The sequence below is a fragment of the Marmota flaviventris genome, chromosome 1 (genome assembly GCF_047511675.1).
Source record: "Marmota flaviventris isolate mMarFla1 chromosome 1, mMarFla1.hap1, whole genome shotgun sequence".
Classification (NCBI taxonomy): domain Eukaryota; kingdom Metazoa; phylum Chordata; class Mammalia; order Rodentia; family Sciuridae; genus Marmota; species Marmota flaviventris.
The window spans coordinates 147,619,362-147,636,287 of NC_092498.1; the positions used below are offsets into that span (position 1 = coordinate 147,619,362).

The 16,926-nt window shown below is 44.5% G+C and overlaps 1 protein-coding gene across 1 annotated transcript; it reads right to left on the reverse strand.

Moving 5' to 3' along the window:
* Positions 1–1,318: 1,318 nt before the first annotated feature.
* LOC114081821 (2'-5'-oligoadenylate synthase-like protein 2) lies at positions 1,319–16,171 on the reverse strand. The gene is made up of 6 exons (XM_027923297.3): positions 15,882–16,171; positions 8,116–8,404; positions 7,140–7,315; positions 4,860–5,101; positions 4,254–4,395; positions 1,319–2,748 (listed from the first exon to the last, which is right to left on the reverse strand). Exons 1-6 carry the CDS (start codon positions 16,077–16,079, stop codon positions 2,266–2,268), a joined length of 1,530 nt encoding a protein of 509 aa, XP_027779098.1. The 5' UTR covers positions 16,080–16,171; the 3' UTR covers positions 1,319–2,265.
* Between the last annotated feature and the right edge of the window lie 755 nt (positions 16,172–16,926).

Sequence of the window (16,926 nt, forward strand, 5' to 3'; positions counted from 1 at the left end):
AGCAGTGGTTAACATTCTAAGCTTCTTATGATCATGAACTAAATGCCAAGCGCTCTGTGCTAATAATCCCAGAAAATACTCAAGAAGTAGCAGCACCCAGGCTCCAGAACTCATATTCTGATTGGCTTAGCCCAGGTAATGGGCTGAGTCTCTCCTGGGCCAGGTGATCACCCCTAGTCCAGTCAGTTGGGCAGAGGGTGAAGCATTTGAAGTGAAAAGATGAAAGGAACCCAAGTCTGGAGCTCAGGTCAGTGTCCACTGGCGGAACCCAGAGAAGGTGGGAGAGGAAGCTCTTCCTTGAGATGGTGCACGAGAGCTCAAAAGTTCCCACTGAGGTTGTCATGGTACCCGAACTTCCCTGGAAGTTGCCCCCTGGACATCATTTCCTATCCTCTAAGCCTTGAGATCCTCATGTGTAAAATGAGGAAGCGTTTTTATTTCTACTCGTTCCTCCACTTCCAGGGCAGCTGTGAGGATAAGAATCAAATGACATTGTGCCTTCGTATTAATTTTGCTGACCTGCTGAAACAGATCTTAGTCAAAGTTATTTTTTCTCCTCTGTTCTTCCTGGGGACCGAACCTAGAGGAGCTTTGCCACTGAGCCACATCCTCAGCCGTTTTCACGTTTTTTTTTTTTTTTCTTTGAGACAGGGTCTCACTAAGTTGCTGAGGCTGGCCTCAAACTTGTGATCCTCCTGCCTCAGCCTCCCAACTCACAAGGAACTGTGTCACCATGCCTCGCTTTAGTCAAAGGTCTTGGGACAGAAAAGATACTGATTCTGATGTATTCAATGGTGGCTGCTTACCCGACTGAGATGTTGAAGAAACATAGGGGGAACTTGATAGAAAAAAAAAAATGTCAGGAGTGACACTCCCCATCTTCTCTTCCTAGGGATGGGGAAGGGCCTTTGATCCTGTCTCTGGCTGTGTGTGGTTCCATTCTCTGGGCTGTTGACTCTCTTTACTAAAATATGGGCTTGGGTGGAGTTCTGGTTTCTGCCCCAGTCCTGAATGCTCTTCTGTTTAACCACAGCAGGAGCTCACTGTACCTGGGTGCACTCTCCAGTGCTCCGAATCTGATTGGTGAAGGAGAGCAATGGATGGCGTCTATCCTGATCACCTTTGGCCCAGTTAGGGTTAGACAGAGAGGAAAGCATCATTGGCTATCAGCATGGAGACCAGATCCACCACTCTAGCATTGTTTTTTTTTCCCCAAAAAATATAAGACATGGGCTCGGGGGTACCCCATTCAATGTGGGCTCCAAGATGGCATTGGACCAAGACCCTCATAAAGACAATAGTGAAGGATTCAAACCCATACTTTGGCTCATTCCTTTATTCAGAAAGCATGTGCCAAATGTTTGCACTGGGGAGGGGCCATTCTAGACCACGGGGCACAGAATAAAGCAGTTTGTCAGGTTTCACTAGTAGAGGGTGACAGATGAAGGAACACAGGGAAGGTCCCCAGGTACTTCCACAGAAGTCTGATCTGGGTGAAGAGGGGCGGTAAGGGCAAGAGACGCCTTGGCCAGCTGTATGGGGCAGGTGTCAGGGGTTCCCAAACTGCAACACGCATCTTGGAAGGCTTGTGAGACGCGGCCCGCTGAGTGTCACCACCTGAGAATCTGACTCAGGTGAACTTGGGAGAGTTGCTGTGAGTTTTCCTGTCTAATGAGTTCCCGAGTGCGGCTGGTTCTGCTGGTCTGAGGTCCATAGGTTGAGATTCATTCAATGACTTAGAAGTGTGAGCATTAAAAGAGGGAAGAGACCCTGGGGATGTGGCTGAAGTGGTAGCGCGCTCGCCTGGCATGCGCGGGGCACTGGGTTCCATCCTCAGCACCACATAAAAATAAAAGATATTGTGTCCACCAAGAATTAAAAAAAAAATAAACAAATAAAAGAGGGGAGTCATGGGAGAGGGGAGAGTAGACTCAAAGTGATGGAGTTATAACCTGACATTTAGTGTTCTGGAATTGCAAGTGTTTGGGAACATCTGGTTTGTTTTGAGTGGCGAAGGCAAATTGAGGGGTAAAGCAAGGGGTAAAAGTCAAGGACCCCGAATGCACAAGCAAAGGAACTTGAACTGCATTCTGTAGGTAACGGGGAGACACCGGAGGCATTTAAACAGGAGAGGGCTATGCACATATTCATATTTAGGCTTCAGAAAGAGCAGAGTGGGTAGAAAGGGCTGGGATGGGAGGGAAGGGACCCCAGGAGTCTACAGGGTGAGCGGCCTAGCCTGACCATGGGCAGTCCTAGGGACCTTCAGCTTCTCTTAATGAGCGTGATGGTGTCACAGTCTTCTATGTCCAAGTCTTCAAGCCTGCGGCGGTTCCACAGGGTCCGACCCTGGGCCTTCAGTATCTGGTCCTTTACTAAGGGTCCTCCAGCGTCTTCGATTTTCTCTTTCAAGTCACGGATGGTGTCATCAGGGTAGATGGCATAGGGTATGCTCTGGCCATTAGCATCCTTCACAAAGACCTGGATCTCGGGAGGGATGGTCTCCAGCACGCGGACATTCACCTTAGAGAAGATCCCATAATCGGCCAGAGTCTGTTGGCTGCTGAGCAGTTGCCTCTCTCCCCCCGGCTCCTGGAAGGAGAGACGATACTGACTCTGGGGGCTACTTGCCCTATTTGTCCTCTTGATCTCTGCTTTCATCTTCCAGATGGGACTGTACGGGTTCACTGAGAGCGTCAAAGGCTTCTGGCCGGTCTGTTTCACAGTCACCTGGACATCTCTTGCTCTCTGAAAGAGAAGGAGCAACATATGAAAGTTCTTGGGTGGACATGGCCATCTTGGCCTCCAAAGCTTCTCCCTTCTAGCTACTGATGATGTAATTTACCAAGATACTTTCAGAAGTCCAAGGAGGTGCTATTACTAACTATGGGGGACAACAGGACTCAGACTGTTCCAAGTGAAGGAAACTATTTGGTCATTCTAGGCTAACAGATCCATTGGGACAAACTCCTGTCTTTTAACTCACCCAAACTCGAGGAACAACTGGTCTCAAAATCACACTCCTCCTACGTGGGACTATTCAAAGTCTTCACCTGTCGCATGGTGACAATGTTTAGTATCTCCATGAGCACATCTAAGTGTTGATGGGAGGTTAAGTGATTTAACGTCGAGCTCTGGGAGACATGTTCAAGGGTATTCACTGTGATGGCAAAAGTCTGAAAGCATCTTCAAAATCTGCCCCATGGTACGGGTTACACAAATTAAGACTTTTCATTCATTGAACTAGGATGTAGCTGCTGAAAAAAATTCATTGGTTCTGGGCTGGTTTTATGTTCGTACTCACTTAGGACAGTTCTGGTGTAGATCACTTGACCTGGCACAATTAATCTTCCCGATTTCATGCTCAGAAGTGTCCTGATTTTTTTTTTTTAATATATATGGTTAGGCCTATTGGGTATATATGGGTGGATGGGGGAATGGTCTGTAAGATAATTTAATTTAGTAATGGAATAACCCATTGAATAACAATTCAAGTAAAGTCAAAATGCATCCGGACACAGGCGTGTGCTCGGGGGTCTGTGGTATGTCCATGGCAGTGGATGAAGTGATGGAAGAGTGGGCATTGGGAGGTGGTGTTTCATGAGACAGGGTATTGAGGTGCGCAGGAAACCTACTTTAATTCTATCTCCTTTCCAACAGTTTCCTTTGATTTTGTCTCTCAGGACCCGGGGTCCACTGGACATTCCCAGCCAATGGTGTATGGCTGGGTGATAGCCTCTCTGCGGTGGCTTAGTTATCTGCCTTGCTTCTGGTGCTGTGGGGTTGCTTTTGAGGCCAGACTCAGAATTTCCATGCAGGATATGAAGAGTGGGAATAGTGGCCAGATTTCTCTCCGAGTAGCCGGTTGGGAAAATTGGCCTTCTAGGGGAGCTCATCATCAGAGTCCTGGTCTCTGAACATGGATTCCTACTTAGTGTTAGACACCTGTGTGGGACCAGCTGTGATGACACAGCGGTTGTCCTCAGGGGAGTCCCTGTGATCCTTGCTTAATTTTTTGGGAATTATTAAGTCTCTTGTATTAATAGCAAGAATCCAGGCAGGGCCGATATTTTCCTGCCATTTTACAGGGGAATGAAACGAAGCCCAGACATTCACAGTACAAGAGAAGAATTCTAGAGCTGGTGGGTTGGGATGTCCACATGGGAGAGGTCGCCTGTCCCAAGAACCCGTGGGAAGAGTTGGGGAGTCTGTGTGGAGACAACCTGAGCCCTGACTTGGAATGGAAGTCCTACCTGGACATGCCAGCCGTGGCCGGGGTCTTCTGTCCTGCAGCAGGCCTGTCTCAGGCAGTAAACAGCCTCTCTGGCCATCAGGTCCCATCCTCTCCCCCTTCCCAGGTTGTTGGTGGGGTCAGCCGGGTCTAGGATAACGGGCCTGGGGGACAACAGGAAAGCAGAGCTCTGTCACACTTAGACTGCGGCCTGTGGCACTCATGTCTACGGGGTTGTGCATGCTTTGGTGTAGGAAGAACTATATCTAAGATGAAAGTCTTGGTTTAGGATTACATTTGTAACCCAAGCTGGCCCAATCAGAGTGAATCTCTTGAGATTTTTCTTGGAAGGTTTCCTCTTGTACCAGAAGGTATATGTCCAAAGGAGAAGCCTGGAACTGATGAAACCATAAAGGAATGAACCTGATTTTAATGCCCCTGGGAGGGGCAGAGCTGAACAATTCATAGAAAGGGACTCGGATGACATAGCAAGCACCTAGATCATGCCATACCCGAAGATTCTTTTACGTTTGGGCTTTCCAGTTGCAAAAGTCCTTTTATTTTAAGAATTGTTCCAGTTGGCTTTTCTATTCCTTGAAGCGGAAAGTCAGACAATCAACACACTCACCTGTACTCCTTCAACTTTTGTTTGATAAAGTTTCTGACAGTCTCATTTTGGAAATCATAGTACTTGGTCCAGTAAATGCAGATATCTTTGTAATCTCTGAGGAGTTTCATGACAGCCACAAGCCCTTCGTCCATGTTGAAGTTCTCACTTTCGTCTGTACCCCTTTCCCAGGCATAAATGGTCAGTAGCTCCAATGCATATTTTGAAGGCACTGCTTCTCCTCGGTATTTATCTTTCACATACTGGAGAAGGTATGGGTATATGTTGGTTGGGGTGGGGGGAGGAGAGAGGAAAGAGAGAAGGCAGGGGAGAGGGAGAGAGGGAGATTTATTATATAAGATGAGTGATGCTCTGAGAATTTTCAGGTCTGTTGCCTTATGTGGCACAAACCATTAGAGGTGAACCTAGATGTCCTAGGGCCATCAAGATTTCAATAAAAGAGGAAGTTAGGGTCACTTATGGACCTTCAGGGTCTCTGAAGTCCATTTTATTCATTTGGAATGGACAGAGCAATACACTATATTGAATATAGGAAATAATTGGAGAAAACTAAATCACACAGACAACAGAAAAAAAAATCAGAACAAATTGAAAGGCGAAGGGGAAAGAATAATGTGAAATGATCAATTCCTCCAAAATGAAGTTAGACATTCATTGAAAATTTCAATTAGAATCTCAGGGTTGCCTGAAGATTCATATTAGAAGCATACATGCCTGGGAAAAGCCAGTTAATTATGAAAAAAAAAGCTTGATTATTTGTCATCTTGGATATGTCACATAAAGCAGTGGTAACAAAAGCAGTATGCTTTGGGCACAGTAATGAACAAGAGTCAAGTTCAACAGAACAGATAGCCTACAATTTACAAAGAGGTCTTACAGTTGATAAGGAAACAACAACAAAAATCAATGGAAAAATACACTAATGACACTACTAGGTAATTCCCCCAATGTCAAGTCCAATGGCAAATGCATTTGAGGACGGACTCAAAAGAAAATGATAATATAATTCGACTCGTGATTGTTAGCACAAGTTGTAGTCAGACACTCCTACACCCAACTCTTAACTCCATGTTAGTTTCGAGTCTGTTTTCTTATCTCCAAAAATGAGGATAATGAATAATATGTGGGAGCTGCTCTCAATGACCACACCTTCCAGTCCTGGTGCACCAGGCTCTGACCGACCCCTGCATTCCTTGTGGTTGGGGCGGTGACCCACTCAGATAGCAAGGCCAGTCTTCTGAGCAGGCAGACCCTGGAGTTGAGCTACACTTACCTGTTCCTTTGTAATCCTACCCCTTTGTCCTGTTTGGGATAGAATGTTCCATGGAAACCCCCTTTGTGTGTCCCCTTCTCTTGCTCTGCCCTTGGGTGTGGCCTTCCTAGATGTCAGTCACCTGCTGACAGCAGACATCAGGAAGCTAGACCCAACCCCCTGAAACCTGAGCCCTTGCCTCATTTAAATGGCTTCTCCCCAATAAAAGGGTTCAGCATGTGCGCTCTCTCTCTCTCTCTTTCCCTGGGCCTCTAAGATCAGAGGAGCCGTCACAGGACCCAAAGAAAAAGGTATTTGTCTGTCTTTGTGTGGTCATTTCGTGCAGCCCAGTTCACCTGGAGTGACCCTGAGCGTTTAGTCATGGAATACACTTTAAATGAGAAAAACGTGCAGCACTGATAGCGTAGATCATGAAACATTACTAATGACAAATGGCATTATTATATTGTCATCGTTTTTATCATTATCTGAAGTGCCTGAAGTTGGTTCACAATCATGTTTGTACTCATCAGGAAGCACGTGATAGGTGTCATTAAAATTAGGAGGTCCTGGGATGGACACTGAGGCTTCAGAAGATAAGAACATGGTAATGACAAACACCATCATCAACAATACGGTGACCCCTGATATCCTCCAGCAGTCCCTAGGTTACACAGGGCTTCGGTTACACTCTTTCACTTACACTCTTTAACCTGCCTCATATCCTTAGACAGGTTGTTTCTATTTTTTTTTTTTTCTTCTTTAAGAAATTTTGGGCTGGGCGCAGTGGTGCACACCTGTCATCCCAGGGGCTCAGGAGGCTGAGGCAGGAGGGTCTCAAGTTCAAAGCCAGCCCTCAGCAATGGCGAGGCACTAAGCAACTCAGTGAGACCCTGTCTCTAAATAAAACACAAATAGGGCTGGGGATGGGGCTCAGTGGTCGAGTGCCCCTGAGTTTGATCTCTTATGTATCAACCTTCCTCTCCCCCTTGTCCCACCCCTCCCAGTCCAGTGCCGGCTCTTCTCACCTTCAGGTACCAGAACTTCACCAGCCTCAGGAGGTTCTTCAGTTTAAAAGGGCGGCTTTTCACGAAGTGTCTCTGCAACTGTGTGAAGCTTGGCGAGAACTCCCCAGGGTAGCCAGAGGCAGTTATTAAACTTTCATAGATTTCCGGCTCTGGTTTAGAGTCTGGGCTAAAGGATCCTGAGGAGAAAAGCACCAAGTCAGGAAAACCTACCTTTAAGATAAGGAAGATGGGGAGAGGATGACCCAGCATAGCAAAGGCGTAAATTATGTCACCCAAGGCTCACCTATGGTGCTACTTCCCCCATTTTATGCCTCAGTAAGTAGAGGCTAGATGGTGTGGTAGCTCACCCCCAAGTCACATAGATTTTAAATGTGGCCAAAGACTGACCGTGTCTCAGGCACTGGGTCAGGCTCATGGGATCCTCAGAACAGCTCACTGAAGTAGTTAATTTAGGTGGAACCATAGGAAACTGCCCCTTTTTGCAGGTCAAACATGGTCAAATAGTGTCAGTTTCCTATGGCTCCACTTAAATTTGATATCATCTCATTTAATAGGTTGGCGTGTTCAGTCTTGGAGCTTTTAAATGATTTGCCCAAGGTCACACACAAGTAATAAGTTTTGGAGTCAAAATTTTGTATCAAATGCACTGATTTAAAGATGATTCCAATTTAGTTCTGTGCAACTCGAAGTGCCTTGAATTACTCGCTTGACCTGGTGTTTCCCAGACAGTGGGAGAGGAATCTTTTTCTTGGGTTGGGTAGGAATTTTATCATTTAGGACAAATTCTCTTTCCCCAGGCAATATTGGGACAGGACAGCACATGCGTTTATAGAAGGACTGGAATCTTCAGGATACGTATAGCTCCAGTGTCCGAAAAAGAACAATTCCATTGGTTTCTACTTCCCCACACCTCTCTCAAGACCAGGGAAAGGGGCCCTGACGAGTTTCTCTGGGCCTGATCCATCGCCATCTTTACCCAGAGCATCAAAAGCTGGGAGCACGTCCATCCGAAAGACATCAGTGCTCTTCCTGCACTGGATCTGTAAGGTCAGAGAACGAGGGATCCTGTTTCCCTCCCTGTGATGGATCACCGCGATGCTGTAGGCCAGGCTTCTGCTACAGCAATCCAATTTCTCCTCAATGAAGTCAATAATGTATTTTCGGACCAGTGACTGGCTTTGGAAGCTTACAAAGCAGCTCAGGAACAGAATCATATCCAGGTCAGATTTGTGGTTCAGAGTTGTTCCTTTTCCTGAGGAGCCACCCTATGGAAGACAAATGCTGAGCTTTACTTTTCTGCTGAGACTTGTTACTTTGAGGCTGAGAGTGAAGCCGGAGATACTCATGGTAGAATGTCTACAGAGACCTCCAGAGGAGCCCTTGGCCTCCTCCCCTGCTGCCCTTGTTGCAGGGTGAGCATCTCAGTCCAAAACTCAGAAATCTGAAATGCTCTAAAACCCAAAATTTTTAGTCTTGACATTGTACTACCCCCCCCTCCCAAAAGTGTAAAATTACCTTTAGGCAGCACATATACTGAAGTTAGCTAGGCATGGTGGTGTATGCCTATAATTCCGGCTTCTCAGGAGGCTGAGGCAGGAGGATCTGAAATTTGAGGCCAGCCTTGTGGCAACTTAGTGAGATCTCAAAATCAAATTTAACAAAGCAGTGGGATATATTACTCAGTGATAGAGTGCTTTCCTAGCATGTGCCAAGCCCTGGGTTCAATTCCCTGTTAAAAAAATTAATTACGGGGCTGGGGTTGTGGCTCAGAGGTAGAGCCCTCGCCTAGCACGTGCGAGGTCCTGGGTTTGATCCTCAGCACCACATAAAAATAAAAAAAATAGAAAATAAAAATATTGTGTCCAACTACAACTAAAAAATAAATATTTAAAAAAATTAATTACTTTCAGACTAAGTGTATAAAGTATATATGAAACATATATGAATTTCATGTGTAGACTTAGGTCCCATCCCCAACATATTTCCTTATGTATATGCAAATATTCTAAAATCTGGAAAAGAAAACATAAAAAAATCCAAAATACTTCTGTTCCCAAGAATTTTCAATATTTAGAGGACATTCAACCTGTACTACATCTTTTCACTGATTTAGAAAAATTAAATACCTCATGAACATTTTAAAGATATAAATGAAATGTAAAATTCCAGCCCCCTAATGACCTTTAACTCCCTTCTCCAGAGGTAACCACAGTTACCAGTATTTTATGTGATGTTCCAAATAACTATCCAGGAGCTGGGGATGTGGCTCAGTGGTAGAGCGCTTGCCTGGCATGCACGAGGCATGAGGCACTGGGTTCTATCCCCAGCATCAGGGAGAAAAAAAAAAGACCTGCCCTGTCCAACATGGCAGCCAAAAGCCACGTGTGTCTTTAAATTTTAATTAATTAAAATGAAATTAAAACTCAGTTCTTCAGTTACATTAGCTTTATTTCAAGTGCTCTATAGCTGCCCAAGATAGTGGCTATTAGATTTGATAACACACATACATTGTATTCTCATTATAGAAAGTTCTACAGGACAGCTGTGGCTTGATAAACATATTTTTGTGTTTATATTTTGATTATATGCATATTTTGTATTATAGATGTATGTGTATATGTACAACACTTGGTAGGCTTTATTTTGAAATAATTAGATTTATAGGGAGCCATAAAGACAGGAGAGAGGGGTTGGAGTCTTCCCAATGGTTGTGTCTTATCTACATAGAGTAGAATAGCAAGACCAGGAAATTGATGTGGATATGACGTATTTAGTTCGGTGACATTTTGTCATGTGTGTAGATTCCTGTGACATTGCTGGATCGAGATAGAGAATTATTCCTTCAGTATAAAGATCTTCCTCATGCAGCTTCTTTATAATCAAATATGCTTCCCTCCCCTTCACCATCCCTCAACCCTATAAAACACTAATCTGTTTTCCATTTATATAATCTTGAATGTTTTATACAGTTGTGTTGGTGCAGTGGTGCACACCTGCAATCTCAGGGACGCCAGAGGCTGAGACAGGGGGATGGCAACTCCTAGGCCAGCCTCAGCAATTGAGTGAGACCCTGTCTTAAAATAAAAAAGGGCCAGGGATGTAGCTCAGTGGCAGAGTACCCCTGGGTTCAATCCCAGTATTGGGGGAAATTAAAAAAAAAAAGGATGTTGTATACAGTTGTCCCTTAGTCTCTCGGGACTGGTTTCAGCACTCCCTCAGCAATCCAAATCCAAGGATGTTCAAGTCTCTTAATAAAACGGTGTAGTGGGGCTGTGGATGTGGCTCAAGCGGTAGCGCGCTCGCCTGGTGTGCGTGCGGCCCGGGTTCGATCCTCAGCACCACATACAAACAAAGATGTTGTGTCCGCCGGAAAAAAAAAAATTAAAATTCTTTAAAACAAAACAAACAAACAAAAAAACGGTGTAGTATTTGCATATAGCCTATGTAATTCTCCAGTATATTTGAAATCAGCTCTAGTTTACTTATAATCCCTAATATAAGTGCTATGTAAATAGTTGTTATACTGTATCTTTTATTATTTTGTTGTTGTATTGTTTTACTGAATTATTTTTATTATTATATTGTTATTCTTTAATCCCTCCCCCAATATATTTAGACCTTTGCATCTGAAAGTTCCACATGTGCAGATTCAACCAACCTTAAGTCAAAAACATCGGGAAAAAAAATATATATGTACTTGTAGATGGATAGAGTAGTTTATTTATTTATTTATTTATTTTTTGAGAGAGAGAAAATCTTTTTTGTAGATGGACACAACACAATGCCTTTATTTTTATGTGGTGCTGAGAATCGAACCCGGGTCCCGCCCGTGCTAAATGAGCACTGTACCGATGAGCCACAATCCCAGCCCCCTTTATTTTTTATGTGGTGCTGAGGATCGACCCCAGCGCCTCCCATGTGACAGGCAAGTGCTCTACCACTAAGCTACTGTCCCAGCCCCTTTGGCCTACTTTTATAAGCCATTAGTTCACTCTTTACTGTGCAGGGAGAAGTTCTCTGCACAGTAAAGAGTGAACTAATAGCTTATAAAAGTATATGCCTGACTTCTAACTCCTTTGCACAAGTGAGTTCTGTTGAATTTAACCTAATGTTTTTCTTTCAACAATACATATGAAAGGAAACATTTTCTAGTTATTTACAAATGTTTGAAATGTGCTTATAGATGAGCATAGTGCTTGTATTTATATGACTTTTGAAGTCATTCATTTTGTAAAATAAGTTTTTGTATTTTCCTATTTTTTGTTACTGTTTTACTTGTGTAATTAAAAAATCATGGAGCAATTTTGACTTAGATACTTATGTGTCCTTGATTTATACATTTCTTTTCTTTTCTTCTTTTGGTACTGGGGATTGAACCCAGAGTGCTTGACCACTGAGCAACACCCCCAATTCCCCCTTTTCTTTTTAATATATATTTTTTAGTTGTTGATAGAACTTTATTTTTTATTTACATGTGGTGCTGAGAATTGAACCCAGTGCCAGGCAAGTGCCCTAGCGCCCCCATGCCCTTTTTTAGTATTTTATTTAGAGACAGGGTCTCACTGAGTTGCTTAGGGCCTTGCTAAACTGCTGAGGCTGGCTTTGAATTTACAAGCCTCCTGCCTCAGCCTCCTGAGCTGCTGGGATTATAGGTGTGGGCCACTGTGTCCAGCAATTTAGATATTTCTTGATCTGAGGACACAGAATAGTAAAAAAAAAGAACAGAAGGATAAGACAGAGGTGGTGATTAAATACAGCAAGAGATGTCCTTGTAAAACTTACTCACGGTCCTAGAAGACTCTCCAGGCCACTAATGGCAGGAAATCAAATGGAATTAGCACATTTGACACTAGAAATATACCACTCTCACCCTAATATGAATGGATGAAACCAGGAAAAATAGATGCAACTAAGAAAATTTCCTGCTGAAAAGGTCAATGAAGGAAGAGAGAAAACAAATGTTGAATCATGTGCAAATGTCCCCTTTCCTCTTAACATAGGATAGAAATGTAATTTAAAAATATGTCCTTGTTGTCATTGCTTGTTTATCAACGTTTATTCAGATAAGATCTTCAGTTTCAGTCATATTTTATTCTAGGCATTTTCTATGCTGCTCAAATTGGTGATGCTAATTATTTTAGGGGTGTTTTGATTTTTGGAAAGATATTGTTGAGAAAGGAAGAGGAAAGATAAAATAATTTTTTTTCTTATACAGAGGAATAATCTTCACTTGATGCATATACCTGTACAAGTGGGAAAAGGAACTTCAAGATATAGATATTTGGGGTAACATAATTTCCCATTGAAACAGCACATTTGAACCTGTACAAGAGCTTTATTTAGAACGTATATCAAAATCCTCGAGCACCTTAAGACCCATCCTTAAGAGACTCTTGGCATTTCATTTCTGGTGTTGGTGGGGATTTCCTTTTTTTTTTTTGCAGATCCTGGAAGCAAAGATGGGCATATTCAGCTCTGGGGCTGAGGTCCCCTACAGTGAGGTCAGAGTAGGGAGTCCTCAGAGTCCACAAATGCAAAGCTGTATCTTTTAAAGCAACCCCAGGAGCTTGGATTTGTGTTTTGAAGGGCAGGTTGCTGATAACTGTCCTGAATCTTGGGTTTCAGCTCTTTTTTAAAAGATTCTTCAAAACTGCCTGTTCTCCCTCCCCAGTGCTACCCTGTCCAGTCATTCCTTTCCCAGGGAAAGCCAATTTACTTCTGTTAACGGGAGATGTCTTTCATTCTAGCAAAATGAACAAAATCTGGACTTATGGTTGAAATGTCGTGGGAAAACAGACTGGCTGAGAAGCAGCTAGCAACACTGAGAGAGGACGAGAACTCCAAACTTTATTTTACACCCACAGGCCCAGAGGAGGAAAAAAAAAAAAAAAAAAAAAAAACTTTCAATGCTGAGCCCTGACCCACATTTTCTCACAATATTCAGAGGCTATTTGATATCGTCTTAGACCCAGCCTATCACTGGGGCTTTTTCTTCTTCTTTTTTAATTCCTAATCTAGGTGGCCGAAGGTCTTGTGCAGAGTCTCAGAAACCGATAAGAAGAAAGGGTTCTTCTCACAGGCGTCTGCTACATTTCAAGAGGGAGTAGGCAGACCCTTAGGACAGTTACTTACAATCCAAAAGGCAGGGACCCGTAGTTAATTAGGCTTCCTGGAAAAAGGCTGAGAGAGGGGAGCAGGACTGACCCCTTCCCCAGGCGTTGGTTTCTTACCATAAGGTTTTTGTAATTTCATTTCATTACCAGGTCTGGTTTTGCCATCACACAAACACTTTTATTTTTATTTTATTTTATTTTTTTAGTTGTAGATGGACACAATACCTTTATTTAGTTTTTTATGTGGTGCTGGGGATGGAACCCAGTGCCTCACTGTAAGGATGGCCTTAGGCCTGAGCCTAAGCAACTCCATTTTAAAACTCCAGTTTGAAACCAGTCTCACCAAGCCACCCCTACCGAACCCTCCAGTTTGGCCCTCAGGCACAAACAAGTCACTTCTCCCCACAAACTCAGAGTGAGGTCTCTGTCACACATCCTTGCCCCATAAAGGGGAAAGGCAAGAAAATCAGGGTGGGGACCCCCAGACCAGATGCTTTTATTTATTTTTTTTTTTAAAGAGAAAGTGAGAGAGGGAGAGAGACAGAGAATTTTTTTTTTAAAATTATCAGCGGACACAACATCTTTGTTTTGTATGTGGTGCTGAGGATCGAACCCGGGCAGCACACATGCCAGGCGAGAGTGCTACTGCTTGAGGCACATCCCCAGCCCCCAGACCAGATGCTTTAACCTCAGGGTGAATGACGTCACTGAGAAACCGGTGGCAGCTGATAGGGATTTTGAAAGGGTGGTCAGAAGCCCCAGAATTTAGTATAAATGAAGGAGCAAATGACCAGACATTCAGCCAGCCCACACTGATGCCCTCAGGCTGGAGAGCCTGATGGGGACTTGGACTGACACCCCCACTCTTCTCATCTGCCTGATCCTCTGCATTGCTCTCTCTGCTCTTGAACTCTACAGCAGCCTCTGGACTCTGGGGAGAAAAGGACTTCTCCCTACAACCCTTGACCTCTCCTCAACCGGCTGTTAGCTCCACCCCAGGAGAATCCTGCCTGGGTCCCTGACCTGACCACCGGGGTCTGAGTGAGTGGGCATCTGCTGGACTCAGAGCCTAAGGCTTGAGACTTTTGATCTGACACTTGAGCTCAGCATGCAGAGGGAATGTCTGTCACGGGCCTGTCATGATTAAGTGTGTTTGCAGTGCTTAGAACTAATCTAGAAATGTTTGTTGTGGTTGGATTCTGTCTATGGCAGTGCCCAGCATTAAGGATTATCATTTTCTTGATTAAAAACCTAAGAGTGAAATTGTATTGAGCGATTTGAGTGAATAAAGCATTGAAAAGGGCAGAGAGCGTGGACATTCTTTATTTCTCCCCCTGGAGTGCATAAGGTGCACCGTTTGCCCATCGTGACACTCATGTGTGCTAGGCAAGTGCTCTACCACTGAGCCACAACCCCAGTCCACATACACTTTTAATAAGATCCCAATGTTAAAAGTTGGATTAAAATATGGTACTTTCTTAAGATAAACTAGCCTTATAAATAGATGTTGGATTGTAGGCTCAGTTCTTGAAAACCCACTGAATTTATCAAGTACCTCCCTCTGGTATTACCTGATTGGTAGGTAGTTTCTAACATGACCAATCAGTACCATTTTAGGAGAAAAATATAGATTTTTTTTTTGTGACTTTGGAAGTAAAGTGGGATTTCTTCTTTTTTAATATTTACTTTTTAGTTTTGAGGTGGACACAATATCTTTATTTTCTTTTTATGTGGTGCTGAGAATCGAACCCAGTGTCTGACGCATGCTAGGTGATCGCTCTACCACTTGAGACACATCCCCCAACCCCAGGGATTTCTTAAACAAGAAGCAAAAAGCATACATTTTATAAAGACCTGGTATCTATGTTCCATTTGACTCCTTGGCATTCAGAGACTGAAAACCAAATCATCATCATCAATCACCCTTCAGTTTTGTAGAATAATTTACTGTGTAACAGCATCTTTCCATGCTCTATTCCATTTATTGCACATAAGAAACCTAGGTTAAGAGGAGATGAAGTGGCACTGTTGCCAAAAGCTTGATCCTTGCACCCAATGCCAATAGAGGGACGCTTTTGAGAAAAAGGAAAAAGAGGGTTGATTGTTTTGCTAGAAAAGGAGAGACACAGGGGACCTCTGTCCCAAAGGCTGATTCTGCCCATTGGGGGGGGAGGGGGGAAGGGGGAGGGGGAGAGGGGAGGGGGAGGGGGGAGGGGGAGAGGGGGAGGGGAGTGGGGGAAGGGGGGAGGGGGAGTGGGAAGGGGGGAGGTTTAAAGAGGTGATTGCAAAGGTTACCTTCCATGTGTTTTCAGTCTGAAGTTGTAATTTGCTTGTTAATTTGGGAGCTAGGCATTTCTGAGATCTTCTAGTGCCATCCCCCAAAGTCTGGATGACTTCGTTCCTATGGTGGGTGGGTGCTCAGGGGCAGATAAGTCTGCCTAACTAGGGGAAGAAAGGTAATCCTATTTCCCTTGAGATTAGGGAGGGGCATGGAGAGAGGAAGAGAAAGAAGCATGTTCTTTTAAATAAGTTGCAGTGGCCGAGCAGCAAGGGCTACATTCAAAGCAAGGAGTGGAAAGGTCTCACAGGGCAGAGCTGGGATTTGAACCCTAGGACCCCAAGTGCTCACCTTCACCACCTTCAGCACCCTGACTTCTTGTCCCAGAAACAACTTATCTTGGAAGCACTGATCCCGAAAGAACCGCTCCATTCTTTGCCAGACATCCTTGGATTCTTCCTTCCAATCCTCCTTGGGCTGAAGGCTGTGCTTCAGTAAGGCGTCCAGCCTGTCCCCAGGGGTCTCATACAGGTCCGGGGAGGGATTCATCTCTGCAGGGCTAGGATGCCCCTTGCAATATATTCTTGGTGCTCCTGCTAGCCCAAGAGCTGCACAGCGTGAGGCGGAGGGGATCTGTCCCACGTGTTTGCAGCTAGAGCTGGAAGACTTCTCCGTGCAACCCAGACTCCTCCCCAAGCGCCGCAGCCAGCCTCCCGCCACACGGGAAAACGAAACTGAGCTTTCTAAAGAAAGGAAACCGAAATTTTGCAGAGATGGAAATTTCTCTAAGGCGGTAAGGAATAATGGTTGGGATATGGGGCCAAGTGCACCACCAACCTCCCTGCAGGATCAGCCTGGGAAGTCCCCAGAGGGTCCTGCTGTGCGGGAGGAGATTCCCCCCCCACCACCACCCCACGCCTACAGGACAGAGACCCGGGTCAGGGGTGCTGCCTGCCTGGGGTGACAGTAGGGCCTGCCTGAGCCTGGGGGGTATTTTGAGCTTCTGGGATTGCCTGAGCTATTTATTTATTTATTTGAGAGAGAATTTTTTAATATTTGAGAGAGAATTTTTAAATATTATTATTATTATTATTATTATTTTTTAGTTCTCAGCGGACACATCTTTGTTTGTATGTGGTGCTGAGGATCGAACCCAGTGCCCTGCGCATGCCAGGTGAGCGCGTTACTGCTTGAGCCACATCCCCAGCCCCTGAACAGCCTTTTTTGGTGGGGAGGGGGACCAGGGATTGAACTCAGGAGCACTCACTCAGAGCCACATCCCAGCCCTATTTTGTATTTTATTGAGAGACAGTGCCTCGCTCTTGCTGAGGCTGGCTTTGAACTCGTAATCCTCCTGCCTCAGCCTCCCAAACTGCTGGGATGACAGGTGTGCGGT

Bases quoted from the DNA above. Each gene is read 5' to 3' on its own strand.
- LOC114081821 (XM_027923297.3), bottom strand. From the start codon at position 16,079: ATGAATCCCTCCCCGGACCTGTATGAGACCCCTGGGGACAGGCTGGAC. The intron at 8,405-15,881 runs GTGAGCACTTGG...TGTCTTCCATAG, and splicing joins GGGTGCTGAAGGTGGTGAAG to GGTGGCTCCTCAGGAAAAGG. The intron at 2,749-4,253 runs GTAGGACTTCCA...CTTCTCTTTCAG, and splicing joins GCCACGGCTGGCATGTCCAG to AGAGCAAGAGATGTCCAGGT.